Below are 23,636 nucleotides of genomic sequence, written 5' to 3'. Positions count from 1 at the left end.
GTCGGATTTTATTATTTTGTTATTTGGTACTCGTTGAGGAAGAAGAGAGAGGGCAATCTGAGGAGGAAGACAGTAGAATTTCAGAGAATTCTGAGGCAAAAACCTCATTGGGAAGGAAGACAGCAATATCAACAGCAGAGATACTGTATCAGGAGCATTGTCCTTCAAGCGCTCAATCTTATGAAGTGCTGAGCAGCTTCCGCGCCTGCTGTCTTCATTGCCTTGCCAGATCTGACTACTAACACTCAGCACTGAAGGAGATGAAGAGAGCTCCTTGGGGAAGGACCTGGGCCAAGACTATTTTCCTGTGGCACGCCATTAACAGAACAATGAGAAGTATTCTTAAAGAAGAACAGGAACACTATAAAATAAAACCATATACAACTTGAAACCAACATAAAATTCTGTGATATACAAAAAAAAAAAACCAAAAAAACCCAAACTTCTGAAAAATGCACTTGAAAATAAATCTTTGTGAGGTGACAATACTACAACATATGCTCTCCTTACAGTTCTGCTTTATATCTACAGAACAATATTAGTCAAGGATGGACTTTAAGTTTAAGAGTAAATTTTTAAAGAAGACCTAAGTGACTCAGGAGCCAAAGACCCCTTTAAAAAGGGATTTAGGCTCCTAAATCCGATTGTCTTTCAATGAGACTTTAGCACCTAAGTGCCTGTCAGTTGGGCTCTTTCAAAAATTTTATTCTAACTGATTTTGTGTGGTTCAATTAATATTAATTTCTATTTTTAAATTTTCCTTAAAGGAATGGAATAATACTGAGCTGTGCAATTATGGAGTGGCTAATATACAATGCCTAATCTATAAAGAGTAACATGCATTAATATGGCAATCCATATTCTTATGGAGTTAGTGCCGCATGGAACATTGACCATTGCTATTAGGTTTTTCAGTGACAACATTGGCTTCAATGAAGTTTCACCCATTTACACCAGCAGGGAATCTGGCTCAGTGATTTAGGACCTGATCCAAAGCCAACTGACATCAGTGGAAAGATGCCCATTTGACCTTAATAGATAAACCCGTTAGCATACAAATCACTGAAAGCTACATCCAAAAAGAGTTGCACAATACAGTTCGGTGTGGCATTGTGTCAGAACATATACAGTTAATCCTAAGTATCCATATCACAAAACCACTGTTATAACTGATATTCTCGTATCAAAGCCCCAAAGTTAAAGGGTATGAGACTCCCATTCTCTACAAAGGTAATTCCGCCAGATAAGGATTGAGGCACATTAACATATGTTTGCATTGTTAGTGTACCTTTTCTATACCATCTCTAATGAAGGCAGTCTGGCACCTTTCACCAGTGCTAAATTCTACTCATTTATATTTATTTATATTTTTTTAATTACATGGAAGGAAAGAGAAGTAGGAGATCTCTTCAGGATGAACTGAATGACAGAAAAGTCAATAAGGATTTTATAAGGATTGGGTTTAAATATTAAATTTAAATTTAATATTAAATATTAAGCTAGGGATGCAAATACATTCTCAATTTGCACATGCAATTATTCACACTATGTTCACAAAATGGATAACTGAATACATAAATGGATATTTGTGGTCACTTGGATGTGCAGCTACCCAGTTTGAATGCACAACTGAGGTATGCACATAGATTTTGCAGGCACAATTGCATGTCTGCAATGACGTCTATAAAAATAACAACCCTGATTTTCAACTAAGTTTTCATCTTGGGTATTATGAGTGGGATTTTTTAAAGGAATCAGTGTTGGCCTCTCTGTTCCCAGGAGTTTAAGGATTGATTTAAAAAGGAAGACAGTTACGACAAGGCTGAATGTTTTTGAAAATTCCACCTATATGTTTTCTAAAACAAAATAGTTAATATATTTTAAACTCGTAAAAACCATGACATGTGAGATCAATTATTTTTTTTTAAAATAGACCTAGGTAGTGGAGAGTCTACAGTTTCTTTTACACTGATAAATATGTTTATGTACTAAGGACTTCTGGAGAGGACTTTTTTTTTTTTTTGGATCAGTGCAGGCATTGTTTTAGTATGGAAAGTGTTAGAACAAGTTTTGGGATATGTGTCTAGAGGTTTAAATAACTGCATGAGATGCCTGAGTGAAGTCTATAGGAATTGCTTGTTGATATTAAACGAATGATGAATTTCTTTACCAACATCTGGTATAAATGAAGATCATGTAAATCATGGCTAGCTGGGGTCAGCTTTAACTACAGAAATGTGCATATGGAAGTTTATATGGAGAATATATATAACCTCCATCCACTTACATTTCTCTGGGAAATTTACATTGATGTTAGAACTGCCAAACTTTTTGCAATGAGCAATATTTGGAAAGTTCCTGATTAACAGACCAACCTACCCATGGTACATTTTTGGTCTGATTATAAATAATTAATTGTGTTATATGTTATTGTAGTCATAAACAATGCCCTGTAGCACTTATGGGAGAGGTGTCATGTTACTTGTAGGGGAAGGACTATGTTATTGCCTTTAAAGCATCTGAGCATGACCAGGGTGAACTAGGCATTTTGAGAAGCCTGAACAGCATCAGATTGAGAAGAGTATTTGTGCAGCTTAAAGAAAGACAAAATGTGGTCTTCTCTCCAACCAGCTTGACTCTTGAGTGTGTTAATCATTACAGTACTGTGACCTATTGCAAGGACTTCTAAGAATCTTCATACACTATCTTGTGGTAAGATTGCAGTTTGCCTATATCACTAATTAATATCTGAAATACAGACATTATACAGAAAAATGAAGAGAGAAAGTGTAATAAAACACAGAATAAAAGCTTTCTTGAAACTTACTAAACATTCACACAATATATTGATGTCCCATAGGTTCACTCAAGGGATCTGTATCTCAGACTGAAAGTGACATGTTGGGGGAGGTTTACGTTGGATGTTAGGAAAAACTTTCTCACTAGAAGAGTGGTGAAGCACTGGAATGGGTTACCTAGGGAGGTGGTGGAATCTCCTTCCTTAGAGGTTTTCAAGGTCAGGCTTGACAAAGTCCTGGCTGGGATGATTTAGTTGGGGATTGGTCCTGATTTGAGCAGGGGGTTGGACTAGATTACCTCCTGAGGTCCCTTCCAACCCTGATATTCTATGATTCTATGTTACCTTCAGAATTACCTCTCTGGATATACAGTCACAAGCATGTTCTTCTGAAACAGGTTTGGCTTGTGGTTGTGGATTCACTGATCCCTTTACTCTGAGGTTTTCAAATCAGACTTGTGGAAGGTTTTCCTCACATTTACCCTACAAACCTTTATTCTGTTTTAGTGCCTCTTAAGAACTGGAATTTTTTAAAGAAGTGTAAGACTGTCTATTGCTCTGCCAGCCCATTACAATAATTAGTTAGCACAGATAGTTGGGTTTGCTCATTTGTTTAAGTAACTGCCACAATTAATTGAAATCCCCTTTTCTTTTAAGTAAAAACATCAAAGTCTACCGATCACAGAAAACCCAGGCTTAATTAAAATCTTTACAAATCTGCTTGCACACACCACTTCAGTTTAGTATATAAATTACTCTTCAATTGTTTCCAGCTCTTAAGGAAATTAGGGAAAGCATAAAACAATACACTGACTCAGTAAGATAAAAATTCAACTGAATGCTCAGAGATTAGACCTTTGTGCAATTATATAGCGATATCAAAGGTATACACTAGATCAGTGGAAAGCAAAGAATGCTAGATAATAAATGCAAGATGTTGTTAGTAAGGAAGAGCCTCTGTAATTTGGAAAGGTTCAGGTAACTTCGAAGACAGCAGAATTTAGAGGCCTATAGCTAAGTTAGTTATTTTCATTGCCAACTTTCATGAACTTCATATTGCCCCTTGTCTGTTTGTAGTATCCACTTGTGATCACTCATTTTATACTTCGTTTGTAAGCTCTCCAGTACAGGGACCATTTTTTATTATGTGTTTGTATAGTGCTGGAACACAGGGGCCCTGATTCCTAACTGGGGCCCGTAGGCACTACTACAATATAAATAATAATAATACTAATGACAAAATTAAAATACATTCCCCCCCACCTATGAAAATTGTTACATTGTTAGCTGCGCATGTAAAGATGGATGTGTTGTCCATATACAAGCAGATAGTTAGCCTAGTTCTTTGGCTACAGGAATTTAGAAGCGCAGTTGTGAGAAGGAGGAAGGAAACTGTACATTTGAGAGGATTAACAAGTTTGGTGCAAGGGACAGTGGAGCTTGTAAGTACAGGAAACTGCTCATCTCCAGACTAAAGAGCTTTACATTGCCTTTGTAGTTTCAGTAGCAATGCTGACAATCTCTGCTGGGAAAGGGGCATTAGCTGCAGAAAGCCAAATAGCTGTGAAAGGAATTGGCATTAATTATTCATGGAACTGATGCCACTTTTGGAGCTTAAGTTAAAGGATCTGACATGTCCATAGTGGAAGCGACAGGTGGGTCTCACCTGAACAACAGCTTCATGAGTAGCCACGCAGAAAGTATTCAGGATTTTCTGTTTCTCTTTTCCTTGTTTGATGTAAGCTTTCAAATATTGTTTGCTATAATCATATACCAGAAGATACATAGGATATGCAACCTGGGTGAGTTAATGTCACTGAAAGAAACCTTAACTTCTGTAATTTTGCTGAGGTTAGAGCCCTTTGTCTTGCATACTCAAAGTTTTATAATTGCTACATTTGTGTGTTTAACCTGGATCTTTTAAAGTGAAAAGAGGCAAGCGATCAAAACCTGATGCACAACAATTTACTGGACTAGTCAGAAAAAATTATGCACAAGTAATTTCTATAAGAGTTTGTTAGCAGTGAAACTAGTATTTACTAGTGCTGAACAACTTTGCTCTTTAATGTGTAACTAGAAATCTCCTTTAATGTCACCTATTTGGATTGCAATATCCTCTGTTTTATAAGGTCAAAACGTTGGTGAAGAGGAAAAGTTTCAACTAATGAATGCAGGACAAGACTTGTCAGGCAGCAAGGCTAACAAGACTGAAAAGTCAGACTTTTCAACATCATCTCTTGAACACATGTTCAAGAGATTCAAAGCCCATTTATCAATTTGTTTCATACAGCTTAAAGTTATGTTAGGACCTATAAAAAACTCTGCTCATTCATTTAAAGGAATCTAACTATAGCTGCTTTTATTGTATTAATAATAATGCAGCTGTCAGCAATATGTTTTTCTGGAAGGGATTCATGTGTACACTGTACGTCTGTTGTTCCTAGTTTCAAGAATGTGGTCATCGTTTGTAGTCACCCAAGAAAAGGTGTGTAAGATCAAATATAATTTTATATTTACCAGCACATATGCACATTGTTTTACATAGTGGAACCACAAGAGCTCTAAAATGCAAGTCTCACACACACTTTCAGATGGCTACCATGTGCTCTATCCCATGAATTGTAATCATTAGGGCCAGAATTAAAAAATATGGTTGAGGGTGCAATTTGTTACGAGAGACTGACAATCCAAAAAATCTTCATTAACTTGAGCAAATGAATTTCTCCCATCCGAGAGATGAATGTGGCCTAATACTTGTGAGAGGCCCATCACCGCCCTAAAGGCCAGATCCTGAGCAATGCAGAGGGCTCGCAACACTCTCTGAAGTCAGTGGGCAGTTGCTAAGCAGAAAACTTTACACCAGTTTTCCAGCCAGAAGAACTGCACTGCTGCTAGCAAGGCTCAAATACTTCTAGCACCAGATCATAACAATTTGCAGGGAAATGTGGGTTACTACTACTAAATAAGATCAGCCCCATCATGTTTGTATTGCAAACCAATACTTACATTTGTTGTTTTACTAGATTCATGGATTTTAAGGCCACAAGTGACTTATAATTATGTACTCCCATCCCCTGCATGACACCAGCCATGGAGATTCACCCAGTATCACACACATAACTTCCATGGTTCTATAGGCACCACTTGGGTTTTACCTAAACATACTGATCAGCTAAGTGTAAATTTATCATAAGTAACATATTGATAGGTGAACAATCTAGCTAAAAGAATGTTTGATCAGCTCCAGTGTGATAAAATTAAACAAGGATGATCAATTCTGGGTTCTAGATTCAAGACCTTAAGCTTCTGGATGGGTAATCAAATACATACATACAGGAAGTTTAGTCGTATATCACAGGCCTCATTTGGCACAATGAAACATCATAGGCCAGCCTCATCTGTCACAACAAGAATAATTTCATTGTGAGAGCCACTTGGCAGCACTGTTGAATATTGCGTCTCAAAAACTCTACCCATTGAACCAAAAAATATTGCCTGCTAGCTACCTTGAAAGAATCTCTGTAATCCATATGCTCTCTCGTGTACCTTTATAAAGGACACAAGAGTTCCCATTATGATCTCTTAGTGGAAGTACTCCAGCTTCACCATCCCTCCTCAAAATAGATGCTAAACTACTAAAATCCAGAATCAATTATGGAAATATTAGCTGTGCATATTAATAAACTATTTAAAATCCTGTCTATTAGATGTATTCCTTTGTAGTTTGTCACGCAGCATCTGAACATGTATTTTCAAGGGATTCTAAGGCCACGGTTTAATTGATAGGTGCCATTTTTTCTTAGAAGACATGTATCTTTCCAGCTGTCTGGTTGTCTCGATCATGGGGTTTTATTCACAGCTGGGGTTCCTCCCTGTGGCTGAGGCTGGGGATTAGCTTTGCTGGGTCTGCTGCCTCCTTCCTTCTCTTGCTGACGCTGTGGCCCCTCTTGCTCTCTAGGAATTTCTCTGCTTCCTCTTTGTGGCTTGGCCCTCCAGCCAGCTCACTGTTCAGTTTTCTATACAGTTTTCTCCTTCCAGGGTAACCAAGTCTCACTGTTATCTGGGTGTCATTCCAGGCAGCCTTCCTAATCAATTTTGTGCCGCTTTCCCAGTGGCTAGTTGGAGAACCCAGGCACACCTGCTAATCTAGGTTCCAGCCCAGGGACCCCACAATCAGTAGCCAAGGTCTCCACCATCTCAATCCTTGCTGCCATTTCCCTGGGCTTCTTCCTACTCAGCTCTGTGCAGAGTGTTAAATCCTGTTAGCTCTGCAGAGTTTTGTTTTAGACTTTGTAGTGAAGACTAGGAGTTATAGGGTTTGTATACTTTAGAAACCATAGATAAAATCCTATATGGTCAATAGTGGAACTCCTGTCAACTCCAATAAGGTCAGAATTTCACCCTAGATCCTTAACCCTGTTCTAGCTGGCTTGTGCTACTGCAGCATGGTAAAGCTGCCATGAAGCCAACTAAACCAGTCACCGAAGATTGCTGGCTAAAAAAACCCCAAGTCAGATCATAGCTATAAATTTAATCTAAGTACACCTTCACAGTGAGTTGTAGAGTGAAATCTGGGCTCCATTGATTCAGTGGAGCCAGGTTTCACCCAGGCACTCTAAGGGCTTGTCTACACAGTGGAGGTAATGCACATTAAATGGGTGTGATTTCTAAAGTGCATTAACGTGTTGCATATTAATTGGTCTGCATAAATGCTGCTGGTGTGCACTAAATGTTCTCTAAAGTACACTATGTGAAAGCACACTAAAAACAGTTAGTGTACATCAGCAGGTTCTACATGGACCAACTAACGCTCCATGTGTTAGTGTGCTTTAGAAATCACACCCCTATAGGGCACATAACCTCCCTGTGTTGACAAGCCCTTAATGGGGTTATTTTCTCACAGAGAGGAAACTCTCGTTTGATGGCGAGCCAGCGTAGAAACTCCTCCATCACTCTCCAACCCAGCCTTTGGGACAGGGGACAGGATTGGAGAGAAAGATGGTGTGCCTACAGGGATCCTGTGTTGTTGGAAGAGCACTTTGGGACTGTCTGGGCTGGGCACCAATGAGAGCAACAAGGAAAACTACGGAGAGGGAAAAATTTGCAAATGATACAAAGCTACTCAGACTGCAAAAAGTTAAAGGGATCTCATTAAACTGGAGGACTGAGGAACAAAATGGCAGATGAAATTCAATGTTGATAAATGCAAAGTAATGCACGTTGGAAAAAAGAAACTATACATATAAAATGATGGGGTTTCAATTAGCTGTTACCATTCAAGAAAGAGATCTTGGAGTCATTGTGGATACTTCTCTGAAAACATCCACTCAATGTGCAGCGGCAGTCAAAAAAGCGAACAGAATGATGGGAATCATTAGGAAAGGGATAGATAAAATATCATATTGCCTCTATATAAATGCATGTTGCCTCTATATAAATGCCTCTATATAATTGCCTCTATATAAAACACATCTTGAATAGTCATGCAGATCTCGTTGCCCCATCTCAAAAAAGATATACTGGAATTGGAAAAGGTACAGAAAAAGGGCAACAAAAATTATTAGGGGTATGGAACAGCTTCCATATGAGGCGAGATTAATAAGACTAGGACTTTTCAGCTTGAAAGAGAGACACTAAAGGGGGATACGATTGAGGTCTATAAAAATCATGATGGGTGTGGAGAAAGTAAATAAGGAATCGTTATTTACTCCTTCTCATAACGCACAAACCAGGAGTCACCCAATGAAATTAATAGGCAGCAGGTTTAAAACAAACAAAAGGAAGTATTTCTTCACACAATGCCCAGTCAACCCATGGAACTCTTTGCCAGAGGATGTTGTGAAGGCAAAGACTATAAAAGGGTTCAAAAAAGAACTAGATAAGTTCATGGAGAATAGGTCCATCAATGGCTATTAGCCAGGATGGGCAGGGATGGTGTCCCTAGCCTCTGTTTGCTAGAAGCTGAAAATGGGCAACAGGGGATGGATCACTTGATTGCCTGTTCTGTTCACTCTCACTGAAGCACCTGGCATTAGTCACTGTCAGAAGACAGGATACTGAGCTAGATGGACGTTTGGTCTGACTCAATATGGGCATTCTTATGTTCTTAAAAGTAAAAGTAGCTTTAAACCATCTTTGGCACACCTCTTTGGTCTTGCACTGAGCACAGTATGTGATTTCTGCCCGCTAGAACACTTGATCACCAATTTTGAAATTCAAATACCAACAATAGATTTTTTGCAGGGTGGATAAAACTCAATTGGAAAAAAAAATATTTACATTCATTCTTTTTTTTCAAAGTAAACCTATTTAAACTTATGACAACCTATAGTAAGGTCTACATTTACTATAATCCCTTAAAATCATTTAATTCAATTTTTAAAAAATATTCAAACATTACATGTTTACTGTTGAATTTTAAAGAAAATCAAGCAACTAAATTGGTGAAAGTCACTGACTACACACCTGGAACCGGAGCTCATTGAAGTGGTAAACCAGCTTTTGCTAGCAGTAACTTCTCCTGCAGGTGCACAGATAATATTTTCTTTGTTTCAGTTTATTCAAGTAGTTCATTTCAATGATTAGTTCATTCAAAGTTGAGAAACCAGTTGGGAGTTTCCACTTGTTTTCCTCTTCCAATCTATGAACAAAAATGAGGTGAGAGAGAAGGAGATCTATAGTTCTAAAATCTAGATGGTCATAGTGATCAAAACCAATCAGTTCTATGCACAAACTCCAAACAACACATCCTTTTTTTAAATAAATCAGTTAGTTTTACATGCAAAACATATTTTGATAAACTTACCTTTTTTTCCTTATGTATTAAGCACATTTAAAGTAGTTTTATTTAACTAATTAAAAACAATTTCAGTTTTTCTAGTTTTGTATATTTTTAATTTAATTCAATTTCCATTCAAATACAGCTTGACACAAATCATACATAAACAAAAATAACCATGATCTTGTTAATAAGAAAATGCATCATTCACTATTTTCTAACAAAAAAGTAAAAATTAAGAATCTGAATAACTGTATGTTAAGCAACATATCTGCTTAAATAAACATATATAAATACAGTGTATTCTCTTGATTAGCAAAAAGAAGTACCACATTTAATGTAAATGCTGTATTTCATATAAATCAACATGCTTTAATAGTTACCAACCAATGAGAATCAATCTTTCTTTCAGAAAATTAAAGTACAAACACAAATATTAAAATATATTCTTTGAATCAAGGTTTCCTGCTCACTGATTTAAATAAGTATTGAAATCTGTGATGTAAATCATTTCTATTTAAATCAATCCACCCCGATTTTTATGAATATTCCATAGACTGCCATTTGTTTGCTTGGGATAGTCAAATAATGTTGAGTACCAAAGTGTCAAAATTAATGGGACTTGTTTCAGAATACTCTGGGAAGCCAAAGTTCTATGCATTTTGGAAACTATTTGTTAGCAATGACAAATGCTAACTTTGTAATAGTGACTATAGTAAGGGCAAGAGATTGATAAAGGAATATACTGGAATGTGGGTGGGGACAATAGCTGTAATAAGTCTTCTTTAAAATATTCATATCAAAAGCTTTGCTCTAACTGTACTGAAGGCAAACTAAGCAAGAACACAGCCCCAGAGAGAAGTTATTGAGTCCACTTTGAGGTCTTTTTGGCTTGATTTTCTTGTTTCCAGTATTTAATTGGCCAAACTACAGCTGCCACCGGAAAATGCCCATGAGAGAGAGAGAGAATGAAATGGCTACTCAGTGATTTATTTAGTCTTCATTGTACAGTTGTTTGATCCCAGGGAATTATGCTGTCTTGAATTCCTGAACTTTCTATGGCTAATATAAGGCATTTGACTTAGTACCGGATGATATTTTGACTGAAAAACTAGAATATAAAATTAACATGGCACACATTAAATGGATTAAAAACTGGCTAACTGATAGGTTTCAAAATGTAACTGTAAACAGGAAATAGTCATTGAGTGGGTCTGGTTCCACTGGTGTCCTGCAAGGACTGGTTTTTGGTCCTGTACTAGTTAACATTTTTATCAGTGATCTAGAAGAAAACATAAAATTATCACTGATCAGGCTTGGAGATGAAGATGAAACAAAAACTGGGGGTGGAAAATATTGAAGAGTACACTGATTCAGAGCAATCTGGTTTCGCTTGGTAAAGTGGGGGCAAGCAAACAATATGCGTTTTAATGTGACTAAATGTATAGATCTAGGAACAAAGAAAGTAGGCCATACTTACAGAATGGGGGATTCTATCCTGGGAGGCAGTGACTCTGAAAAAACATTTGGGGGTGGGGGAGGATAATCAGCTGTATATGACCTCCCAATGTGACTCTGTGGCTAAAAGAACTAATGTGAACCTGGGATGCATAAACAGAGGAATCTAGAGTAAGAGTAGACAGGATATTTTAACTCTGCTGGAATACTATGTCCAGTTCTGGTGCCCACAAATCAAGAAAGATGTTGATAAATTGCAGAGGGTTCAGAGAAGAGACATGAGAATGATTAAAGGATTAGAAAAACATGTCTTACAGTGACAGACTCAAGTAGCTCAATCTATTTAGTTTAACAAAGAGAAGGGTAAGGGGTGACTTGATTATAATCTATAAACTTCTACGTGGGGAACAAATAGACTCTTGAATCTAGCAGAGAAAGGTGTAACATGATCCAATGGCTAAAAGTTTAAGCTAAACAAATTTAGACTGGAAATAAGGTGTACATTTTTAACAGTGAGCATAATTAACCACTGGAACAATGTACCAAGGGCCTTGGTGGATTCTTCATCACTGTCAAGTTTTAAATCAAGATGGGATGATTTTCTAAAAGATCTGCTGTAGGAATTATTTTGGAGAAGTTCTATGGCTAGTGTTATACAGGACATAAGACTAGATGATTGTAATCAGAGCCGTCCCTTGGGTGTGGTGAATCTGGGTGACCGCTCTGGGCCCCATGCTTTGGGGGTCCCCGTGGGTAGGGAGGTGAGGCAGGGAGGTGAGCGGGGTGAGGAGGCAAATGGGGAGGCGAGTGGCAGGCTGGCAGATGGGCAGGGGGCAAGCAGGAGCCCCACCAATCTGCACCTCCCTCTCCCTCCCAGCGCCTACTGCCTGCCGCAGATCAGATGTTTTGCGATGTCAGGAGGCACTGGGGGAGGGGAGGGGGGAGCGAGGGCACAGCATGCTCGGGGGAGGAACAGGTGGGGTGGGGCCTTGGGGGAACGGGTGGAGTGGGGGCAGGGCCTGGGCGAAGCACCCCTCGGCAGATAGACACCAAGTTTCTAATGTCCTGGGCCCCGTATCTCCTGAGGGACAGCTCTGATTGTAATGGTCCCTTAAAATCTATGAATATAAACAAACAATGGCATGTAAAGTAAGACAAAATGCAAACAGTAGAAAATCTTAGGGCTAATTCTGCTCTCAGTTATTCCTGTGCAGCTCCAGTGATGCAGGAACTCAGGCAAACTCATCTCTATTGGAACTATTCTGGAGCTGGATCAGAGACTTGGGAAATGTAAAAGACATCAGTTTGCTCATGTCTGAAAGCAGGTTTGAAGAAAGTTGCTCACTCCAACAGTTTAAATGCTGTTCCATGAAAGGAAAACCAGGCACTGAATACCATTTAGAAAAACTGTAGAGATCTTAGGGCAAATAATGTGGTTTGTCAAAAGGCTCAGAGAGAAAGGATACCAATAATAGGGCTTGTGAAAAACTGGATGCCTACCATTTGGTTTTGGATACTGTATAGGAACATTCAGATAAAGTGTTCCAAATCTTAGTGAGAAAGCTAAGTGCGGGAATAGACCATGGCAAGAAGGGATATTATTTTTCAGTTATTGGATGCAAGCTGATGTGGAACTGGATGGAAAATTGTGCCTACTATTAACATAAAGTTATTAGTTTAATCAATATGGTGAGAAGACAAGAAGGGAAAGGGAATTCTTGTTAACAATTTACTATTCAAGGCCTGATCAGATGCCAAGAACAGAGACTAAGTGATTAGACTGCTAAAAAGAAACAAGACATTGTACAAAAATCATAAAGTACTCTTGTTTCCAGATGTTAGTCTGGAAATTGAAGCCAAAAGAAGAGAACTGAGTTCTAGCAAGTGGTATTTTATAAAAGTGGGAACAGAAGCTTATTTCATAGATCCAGATAAGCACTGTATGCTGCTGGGCATAAGAACTGCTCGTGTAGGTATGTGGAACTCTGCAGAGAAACTACTGCAGAAGTTATAACAGAAAATAAGCCCTGGTAGGATTTAGACAATGTCTCCCACAAAAGAGTGATGAGGAGGCTTGTATTTGTTGTGGAGGTTTGGTTTGTTCTGGGGAGTTTCTTTTGTTTAAGACCTTGGTTGCCTGATGAGATCATGTCATTTATAGGACAACCAAATTTCCTCCCCATTACTACAAATGCAGACTGAAAGAGAAATAAACAGGAACACCACCTTTGAATGCTTCTGTCTAGGGGGAAATTCCCTTTAAATAAAAGCATACAAAAAGGAGTTGTGGCCCAGGTACAGAAAACTTTATATTTCTATCTCCAATCCATGCATCCCAAACAGATAGCTATAAGCTCCATTACATTCTAACTGCACCAAAATTATGGCAATAATTTGGACATGACTAAATGGATAAAAGCTAAATGATAGACCCTCCTACATAAGCTTTAAATGGCACTTTTCAATGTAATTTAAGATGCATTTAAAAAGTGTGTTATGCAAGGTATGTTTACTGATGTTTTCCAAAGACAATGATTGTTATAGTAATAAATTTCCAGACTTACATAGTTGTCCCTGAGGACTTGGGCTAAATTCTGATAATCAGGAGGTTTACAGTAATTAATAAACATTGATGGGTAGTACCTTGTTTTGATAACAGGGAGTTTCAAATAGCTGAAGTCTGGATAATCAAGGCTGAGCTATATACTTCTAAAATATTTGCTTGCGAAGGGCTTTTCTTTAACCAGGTTTGGATAGTGAGACTGAGAATCAGAGTTATGTGTTTTGACCTTTCTGGCTTGGGGATTGCCTTCTGACAGCTCACAGAAGCTTGGTGAGCCAGTACATTTTCATGCTTGCCATCTTATAATCCAGAATCTAAATGTTCATTAATAAAAAAAAGCTATTAGCCCTTATTGTTGCAAAGATAGCCCTCAAAACATAAAAATTGAATAACCAATGCAATGTAGCCCGCTTGAGTATGCAGACATCCTGAACCAACTGTGTGACCAACATAATGGCCGGCTCTCATCTCCACACTGGTCTTTCATTCTCCTTGCATTCTCCTCTACAGCCTGATGATAACACAACTTATTGGGAGCAGACTCTTCTGTCCATGCTCCTTGAACAAGCTTGAGTTGGGAATTTAGGTTTCAGGGACTCTTTATCCTTCACCACTTGCACTTAGAAGTTGTGGGGTTCTTTTCTCTTTGGGCAGCACTGTGAAATTTCCCTTACAACAGTAATCTAAATAAAAAGATTTAGTAAAAATAGAAAATGGAACTAAACTAGATGAGGTATCTTCAACTTAGTTACAGAGAAAAGTGATTGCCTTATATCCCTGGAAAGCAGTATCCTCCTTCAGAACTCTTTTGCCCATCTGTTGGCATCGTACTGGTGTCTACAGAAACACTTTTGTCTGCTATCCTCAAGACTTCCTAATCAAGCGCAACCTGATCCAGGGCTACTCCTCCTTTTTCCTAACCAGTTTTCTCCAGTTACCTATGCACACCATAACGTCTGGTAAAACAGCTTCATTCTTCACTTTGTAGAAGATGGTCTACTGAGGAAAAGAAAATCCTTAACTATGATTAATGGCTGCCTTTCAAAGGTTTACAACTTGCTCAGATTTTACTTTCATTGGCAATTGCCATTTTTGATCAAATCCTATGACAAACTTTCCAAGCAATTTTGTTTAATTTTTTTCCATAACCTATAAATTATAGACAGAGGTTCAAACCTCTGTCACAGAACAGTCAACTCTAAAATCTAATCATGTCAACATAAATGTCAATATTGTTACCGGTACTGCTTGGTAGTACTCCACACACTAGGATTATGGTTAACACAAAGGGGATAAAATAATCTGATATTTTATTTAAGTAATTATGACATATTTTTGATATTTGATTTTGAAACAATTGCAGAGCCCTATAACAAAAACAAAGAAAAATATAACTGCTATTTATAGTGGCTCAGATCACTTTAATGGAATGCTACAGAATATAATGATCATATTCAGATAGTAATTTATCTGAAAAATAATCTGTGTGAATGAATCTGCAAGAAAATATACAGTATTTGCCCTGGACTTGTCAGTGGAACAACTTGTGTGCTTAGAGTTAAGCACATATATAAGTGATTACCAGTTTGAGTCCCAAATTTGCTACAGCCAAATTGGGCTTGAGTTAAATGTGGCCTCTTCTACTATACAAAAGTTAACTTCATAAAAAGAGAGAGAGAAAGAGATGAAGAAAGGGGAAGAAGCTCAGTGAAAGCATTTCAACTGCTCTGCGTTCTGTTATGTTTTATGCTAGTCATAAAAAGTACAGTGCAGTACATCACATTATAAATTAAGAAAACCAAAAAAAAAAAAAGTATATTCATGCATTAGGACCATTATAGAAAAGGTAGAAAAGTTTGGGATTTCTTTTAAGATTATTGAAAATTGGGCTTTAACCTGAAGAAAATAATTAAATGTAAGTAACGTATAGCTCATGTTTTACAATATACTGTATATTGATTTTCTTAGAGGAAAAAGACCTAACCTGGAAGAACACCCTGTATTCTGAGAATAATCTGCAATGCCAACCTACCATTTTTGTACTTCAAAATGTTTTCAGTTTTGATAACCAGGCATGACTGTTAAAAATACATGAGGTTGTTAAAAATACATGTTTACTTTAGTAGTTTATAATTCAAAGGGGTACTTTAGTGGGTGGAGCTGTAAATTGGCAAGTGGATTGCTGCCACAGTGGAGTAAACTGCATCTCTGCAAGGATCTTTACTAAGAATAGATGTGGTCACAGTGATAATTAAAAAGGGCTTGGCCTGAAAGAAGCTTTGGTGGGGAACGATTAAAGCTATGGAGGTGGTTGCTGGCTACAGAAAAACTTCACTAAAAATTACATGGCATAGATTACCTTAAAAGGGTTACATTAAGATGAAAAAGATACAAAGTATAACTGATAGGCCATGGTTTCTATTTTTAGCAGAGCCAATGAAAGAAAGGGGCATTTGAAGTATTTATGCTAACAATAACTCAGAAGGCACAATTTTAGAGAAGAAAAAGATAACTTGTATTGTGAGAAGATGTGGTGAGACTGTGGGAAGGCAGGGCCGGCTCACAACATTTTCACACCTGAGGCGGGGAGCGCAAATGACACCCCCATGCCTACTCGCTTGGGCAGGAACTTTTAAAGGTCTCAATTCTGTTCCTTCTTCCTATTCTACTCCTCTCATGGTACTGCTCTGCTACCTACCCAAATAAAGGAGAACTAACTTAAAATGCCTTATTCAAAAATGTTAAGTAACACTTAACTTTCAAACGCCTGAACAGCAAATGTAACTTTTCTTGTCTGCATAGTAAACACTGGCATTTTTATCTGTTTGAATAATCAAAGTGGTGCTTTCTATGCTTTCTTGGTTGCAAAGATTTGAACTGCTTCCTCAAGGTCCAAGTCTGGGCCAGCTCATGCTCTATTGAGATGGTTGCAAGGCCGACCAGCTTCTCCTGTGTCATTGTGGAGCACAGATGTGTTTTTATTAACTTCAGCTTGGAGAAGCTGCGTTCTCCACTGGAACGTTTGTTCCCCCGAGGGGACAAATAAGCAGGCTGGTAGCAGGGCCTGAGTGAGGGAAGATATCAGAGTCTTAAGGGCCTAACTGGCTCCTACTACTTCAGTTGGCTGCCTGTTCTCCTCAAGTGGGTTCAGGGAAGCAGTAGGAAACAGGAAGCTCCCTGAGAAGCTGGTGTTAATCAGTTCAGGCTCTTGGGGGTGCTAGAGAGGTACATAAGAGGCTCCTCCTCCTCTCTCTCCCCAGAGCTCCTGCTGCTTTCTGTTATTCCCTCTCACCGTTTCTCCTGCCTGCCTGTTATGTCTCTTGTGCCCTCCTTCCTCCAGCACAGCACTCCACCACCTCTGTGCATCTAGAGCAGGGAGAATACATATGCACCAGGAGCAGATACAATTTTCTACACTGTGGGTCCTAGTGGCGCCCCCTCCCCCATTGTCTGGCACCTGAGACAGCTGCCTCAGTTTGCCTCATGGTAAGGCCAGCCCTGTGGGAAGGTGTACACACCTGGAAGCATATTTTTTCTATCACTTTTCAAATGAACCAGATCAGAGATTAATTGCTTTGTGTTAATTGCTTTGTATCAAGCATTTGGTACAGTTTAACCTTTGAAAATAATGAAAGGTGTGGAAGTCAACCTCAGAGTTCTGAGATTCTGGGGTGGGTGGTTGGGGGGGGGAAAATACCTTTTATGCAATCAGGATGTCAAAAGGTATCAGAGTTCTCTGGGCAGGAATAATTTATTCACCACTTAATAGGATGATATTCTTTTGGGCTACTTATAAGCCCCAAGAACCTTTGCAACTGGTCTCAAATCAGCCATGTGATGCTAAGGTCCTGGGCTGCAAGTTGTGAATTCATTTTGGTGATGATGTAATCATTGCACCACTGATGGGTACTCTGAAGTTTATCACTAAGTGATCATGCAGTTATGAGCTTTGGGATTAACCATGAACAAAAGAGTAAATATTCTAACCCAAAGTGCAAATCAGAATAGGTAGGGGGTTTACAATAAACATGCCTTCTGACTGCAGGAATTCCTTGCCAGTGAACGGCATCAATGGGGTTTATTTACCAGCATGGGCTCAGGGAGTGTGCAAGCTCCCTGTACCTGTGGGGGAAGCTCCATCAGCAGAAGCATTCTTCAGCGGAGCTTTAAACTGACTGGAGCTCCACAGGAGCCTCACCAACAAAGGCAGCCTGAAATTTGAGCTAAATCATTGCATCTACTTGGTGCTGTAGCCCAACCCCCTTCCCGTGTGGTTCCGCTTCTATTGTTGGTTGAACTGACTGGCTCTAGCTCTCCCACCAGGGGAAGGAATATAGCTGACTTTCTACTGTTACGCAGCAGTCTGGATTCTGCTAGTGGAGTAAGTCTGGCTCACTGTCTCTTACAAGCCCTTCCTCCCACTCTGCCCACCTCTCACCAGTTACTTCACGGAGAAAGCAGAAGCTGTTTCCTTCCACATGCAGTCACGCTCACCTTACTCTTGCACCATCACTCCCCTGCTCAACCTGACCAAGACTATTTCAGCTCAGTCTTTGACAATTAAGTTTTCCTTTTCTTAAGGGGCAATTTTAACCTATCAACTTGCCCCTTGACCCCATCCTTTCTTGGCTTCTAACTTCCCTTGCTCCTTCTTATTCCCTTCCTAACCCACTTTAAAATTAGGAATTAAGTATTAAGCACAACACAATAATTTGTTATTCCCTGAGCAACTGAGAAGAGAAATGAATGGATGAGACAGAGGTGTTGAATCTGTGCCAGATATCTGCCAAGCAGTCTCTCCTTTCTACTGTACCTCCTATGATTATGGAGCAAAAGGCTTCCAAAGGAAAGTGAATTACCCATCCAATCAAACATGGTGTCAAGGTTCCTCCCTGACTCTGAACTCTAGGGTACAGATGTGGGGACTTGCATGAAAACCTCCTAAGTTTACTTTTACCAGCTTAGGTTAAAACTTCCCCAAGGTACAAATTAATTTTATCCTTTTTCCTTGGAATAACCACTGCCACCACCAAACTCTAACTGGGTTTACTGGGAAACATAGTTTGGTCACATCTTTCCCTTCAAAATCCTCCCAACCCTTGCACCCCACTTCCTGGGAAAGGTTTGGTAAAAATCCTCACCAATTTGCATAGGTGACCACAGACCCAAACCCTTGGATCTGAGAACAATGAAAAAGCATTCAGTTTTCTTACAAGAAGACTTTTAATAGAAATAGAAGTAAATAGAAGTAAAGAAATCACCTCTGTAAAATCAGGATGGTAGATACCTTGCAGGGTAATTAGATTCAAAACATAGAGAATCCCTCTAGGCAAAACCTTAAGTTACAAAAAAGACACACAGACAGAAATCGTCATTCTATTCAGCACAATTCTTTTCTCAGCCATTTAAAGAAATCATAATCTAACGCATACCTAGCTAGATTACTTACTAAAAGTTCTAAGACTCCATTCCTGTTCTATCCCCGGCAAAAGCAGCATACCAAGAGACACAGACCCTTTGTTTTTCTCCCTCCTCCCAGCTTTTGAAAGTATCTTGTCTCCTCATTGGTCATTTTGGTCAGGTGCCAGCAAGGTTACCTTTAGCTTCTTAACCCTTTACAAGTGAGAGGATTTTTCCTCTGGCCAGGAGGGATTTTAAAGGGCTTTACCCTTCCCTTTATATTTATGACACATGGAAAGGGAATTGGGGGACTTTTCTCAAAAATCAACAGATTAATCCAGACCATTTGAAATGTTCTCCTTCTTCTAGATGTCCCACAAGAGATCATGCACAAGTTCTAAGGCAGCAAATTGGTAGTTTCTTAGCCAGGGAACAGATTGTAGAGGGCAATATTAGACAGATGGCTCTACTAATAATTCTGAAATGATGCTAGATTCTAGCAGCTTCTCTTGCAAATCTTCACATTCCAAGCAAAGGAAAGATGATGGGGAATGCCCTTTTGAAAAGGAAAGTCTTCAGGAGGAAGACAGTTTTCCATAGATATATAGCTCTATGGGGGACTTCCAGAACAATCAGAAAACAGGAGATTGGAGACATTTATTTGCAAGTTCCCTTGTAGAGAAGACTCAGTAACAGGTGCCTTTGCAAAAAAGTGCATATATGGGGACTAATTACTTTCCTTTATTCCCTCTGCTGCAAAATGCAGTAGTGAAGATTTTAGTGGAAGTTATGGTGAATTGGATATTAGTCGTCCCTTTTAAAATTTATCTGGAGATCCAGATCTCGGTTTCAGGCACTAATAAGAATACTAATGGACTATGCAAGAACATTGGGAAGGCTTGAGAGCTAGTAACATATCACATCAGGCTGATGACTCAGCTGTAAGGAACTCAGTGGAGATCATATCTCATATGTCTTCTATCAAGAAATTCCTTGAGGAGGCAGGTTTACAGAGGGAAGCTATTAAGTTTTCTATTATCTCTCTGGAAAGTTTCCACGAATATATCTTACAACAGAATTTAAAGCAGCTTTATGCCATGGATAGGAAACAGAGATAAAAGATCTTCTATCAACCCTAAACTACTAGTAATAGGCTATTTGGCAGACAGGATTAAAGAGGGTAGGGCTCCAAGTAGCCTTAAAATTTATGCTTCTGCTTTAAATTCTGTTCTTCCAGACATTAATAAATCTAAAGCATATGATATTATGAGCATCTTCTACTTCAAATCCTGACTTTCCCAAATACAGTGAAAAATGAGACTCTGGTGCATTACTTTCCCTTTTATCAGAGATCAATAATTGCAAGACTAGTGACTGAGAGCTTATTGGCTTCTTTTGGACTAGCAGACTCAAACCTCCACCTGGTTAGAATTTCAGAACCTTAATTAAGGGACACTGTGCATGGATATGAAATGCAACTCATTTCCCAACTTTACTGTGTCTAGATTGTTCTAGATAATTCTAAAAAACCAAACAGTTTAAATTTTATTGTGTTAACAAATATACACAGAAAGGTACAGAGTACGGAGGAAAGACAACTCTTCTGAATGACACTGTCCCTTTAATGGGTTGTTTCTCCTCCCAGTCCCAAACAAATCTATCAGGTTGATTAGAGAGACTCGGGTTCATGGATCACATATTAACAATCCTTGGATGGAAGCTACAGTGAAACTTAATTTAAGAAAAAAAAAATCCCATTCATCATGTGGAGTTACTAGTACAAATATAGTGATTAAAAAACATGGATGCTTCAGTACCATCAAGAGCATAATGTAACAGTGTAAGTGTCCTTGACCTTGATTTAGCAGGGAACTTAAGCGTGAGACAATAGTCCCAATGACATTGATGGGACAGCGGGACTACTCACATGCTCAAAGTTATGTACAGATTAAGTACCATGCTGAATCAGCCTTTAGGTTGTATTGGCACCAACTGTTTATAAGTCAGATGTCTCATCCAGAATGTCAAATCCTATAGTATGCAGAATGAATGTCTTTGTATTAAAAATTAAAAAACTATAGTGAAATATATTTTTACTAGAGAAGCTTCTTAATACAGAATAGTGTAGACCTGACCAATATTGCAGCCTTATTTTTCTCATCATTATACAGACAACACAAACTGTTTGTGTTCTTACATAGCTTAAATCTCTTTTTCACTTTCTGCTGGATGAACTCATCTTTGAAAAGGATGTTCAAACTGACTTGAAGAATGTCTGATCACTTTTGCTACTCTATGTGAGCTCAGAGCAGCAGAAACGGAAGGTTCCCACTTGTTAAAGCTCCAACAAAAGAGTATTATAAGAGACAGATATTCGTGACCACGTAAGCAAGTACAGTACCGATGAGCTCATATTGCTGCTTGACAATTCTTCTTTAACCTTTTGTAACAACCACCAGAAAGAAGTTCGATGCAACCAGCTTTCTCTCTTTTGAAGTGATACAGCTGCAGTTGAACATGTAAAGATTTGTCTGGGGAAAAAAAAAATCAAAAGCTTATTTGAAAACTGCGTGGGCACTTATGTTAGCAGCTTTGTCATGTGCCTCTAAAGATGAAAATGACAGTAGAAGGTACATATAACAACATTCTAAAAGACCTGTTTGATAGAGATTTAAGATATACATATAGGAAATGAAGAATCGGCAAATAAAATAATTTAAAGGATAAGAGACCCCAAACTCCATCGGTTCAACATAGCTCTGCTAAGGAAATCTGCAGTGTAACAGACTGTTTTCTATATAGTAAAATAAACACAAATAATTAAATTGGCAGTATTAACAATGTTGCTAAAAATATCTGCAGTAATCTGATGTGAATTTTAAGTAATTAACTAGTTAGAAAAATAAAAGAAATCAGTCTCTTTCTTCATAAAAGGAATAAGCCCAGTTGAGGAAGAAAACAAATTATGCTTGGGGCTAGCCACCCTATTTCAATGGTGGGGGAAAAAACCCAACCATTCTGAACAGCCACAAAATGTCATCACGATCAGGAAAACACAGTTGTCATTGTAAGAGGGACTTCAGACTCCAAAATGGTCCTGTCGGAAGACTCTGGAATTGCGAAGATTATAAAGTGAATTTTAAAACCATACAGCTTTCATTTCATAAATTGAGTTAGATCAAATTTACTGAGCCAAGTCCTAAATTTCTTCTATCTACAGTAACCTATCTAAGCAGTTATACTGAACTCCTCAAGTTAAGCACTATAAATTAAGGGGAATTTTGCCTGAGTACAGACAGGATTCAGCTCACTGGGATGCAAATGGGAAGGTTATGTCTCAGGACACTATGCTGCATATTTGTAGAACCAGTGATAAGCCATCTTGGACGCTGAAGGTTTCCTCCTGCTTAAGAAAGAACCAGCAGCTCTGTGGATGGGTTGGATCCAAGGTAATAAACTCAGTATTTGTATGATTTGATTTGTTACATGGTCAAGAGTGTCCTTAAAAGCTGCTTATAAAATTAAGTTTTCTTCCACAGTGCATTGGTGGTGGCTGCATATCATGAAGTTGAGTACAATATATTACACAAGCATGACATCATTTCAGTGCTATGACTAAATGACATGAATGTCAACTTTGCCACTAGCAGCATGAGAAAAAAGCCAATGTATGTGCCTCATAATAAGAGAACTACAAGTAAAGAGAAAATATTTGAATTCTGTAATGTGAAAATAAAGATCACTAGCTGCTGTGTATGCTGAAAAACAAGGAGACATCAAGCCATAAAGGTACCTTCTAAACTACAAGATGTAGACATGTTAATGGTAACACATAGCTAATGCTTCATAAAGAAATAAAATCCTTTTTGGGTTGTCATCCCCTCGAGAGCTCGGGATATTCCCTTTCAGTGAGGAGGCAGCATGCACTTACGACTGAGCAGACATATGACGTATGTGACCTAGCAGTATTATCCAGTTGGATCCAGCAATTGTTTAAATCATTTGGAATCAATAAAAGAGCACAATCAAGAACTGTGCTGTCTTATTTTCAAAAAAGGGCAGATTTGGGGAACATTCTGATGGCTGGCAATGTACCATATGCATCCTAACATCTCTGAACACTCTCCATTTGTCCATATTTTCCTGTAAATAAAATGCTCAGAATTGAACATTATATTCTGGGTGTTCTACACTGGAGTCATACAGACCTTTCATTTCCTGGGCTGTTGTTCCTTTATGTATGCAGCCTAAAACTGCATTGGCCTTTGTTGCTCTCATTTGACATTAAAGACTATGTCTGACTTGCTGTCACTATCACCAATAAATTTCTCCTTCTGAATATCTGTTTATCCAGATGTATTAGTTCAACCATGCAGAAAGTTACTCACTTGCCTGGGGTTAGTAATTTTTTGACAGGCAAGTTATCAATATGAAGATAGGCGAATATACTTTGTTCTTCTGTGTAGTAAATACACAGATTGTCTGCAGCCTGCCAATTCACAATCCCATAATATCTCTGAGGCAACTACATATATTTCTGTCTGTCTTTTAATACCATTTAGCAGTTGGAAATAAGGGGGAAGGATCTAGCACCATGTGATCAACCAGCTCCCTGCAGACCACACAGTGCTCCACAGAAC

At 38.6% G+C, this 23,636-nt stretch overlaps 1 protein-coding gene across 5 annotated transcripts in view; it reads right to left on the bottom strand.

Annotated features, from left to right (window-relative positions):
- Positions 1 to 18,879: 18,879 nt before the first annotated feature.
- Positions 18,880 to 23,636, bottom strand: part of ODF2L (outer dense fiber of sperm tails 2 like) — a 53,470-nt gene continuing 48,713 nt past the window's right edge. For all 5 annotated transcript variants that reach the window (XM_073357167.1, XM_073357172.1, XM_073357171.1 and 2 more), the window contains one exon: positions 18,880 to 21,527. In XM_073357167.1, the coding sequence (XP_073213268.1) occupies positions 21,432 to 21,527 (96 nt within the window). In that variant the 3' untranslated portion in view covers positions 18,880 to 21,431. The remainder of the gene's footprint in view (positions 21,528 to 23,636) is intronic.

The sequence above is a fragment of the Lepidochelys kempii genome, chromosome 8, assembly GCF_965140265.1.
Source record: "Lepidochelys kempii isolate rLepKem1 chromosome 8, rLepKem1.hap2, whole genome shotgun sequence".
Classification (NCBI taxonomy): Eukaryota; Metazoa; Chordata; order Testudines; family Cheloniidae; genus Lepidochelys; species Lepidochelys kempii.
Note: the sequence above shows the minus strand (reverse complement) of the source record. Positions and strands in the feature narration are given on the sequence as shown.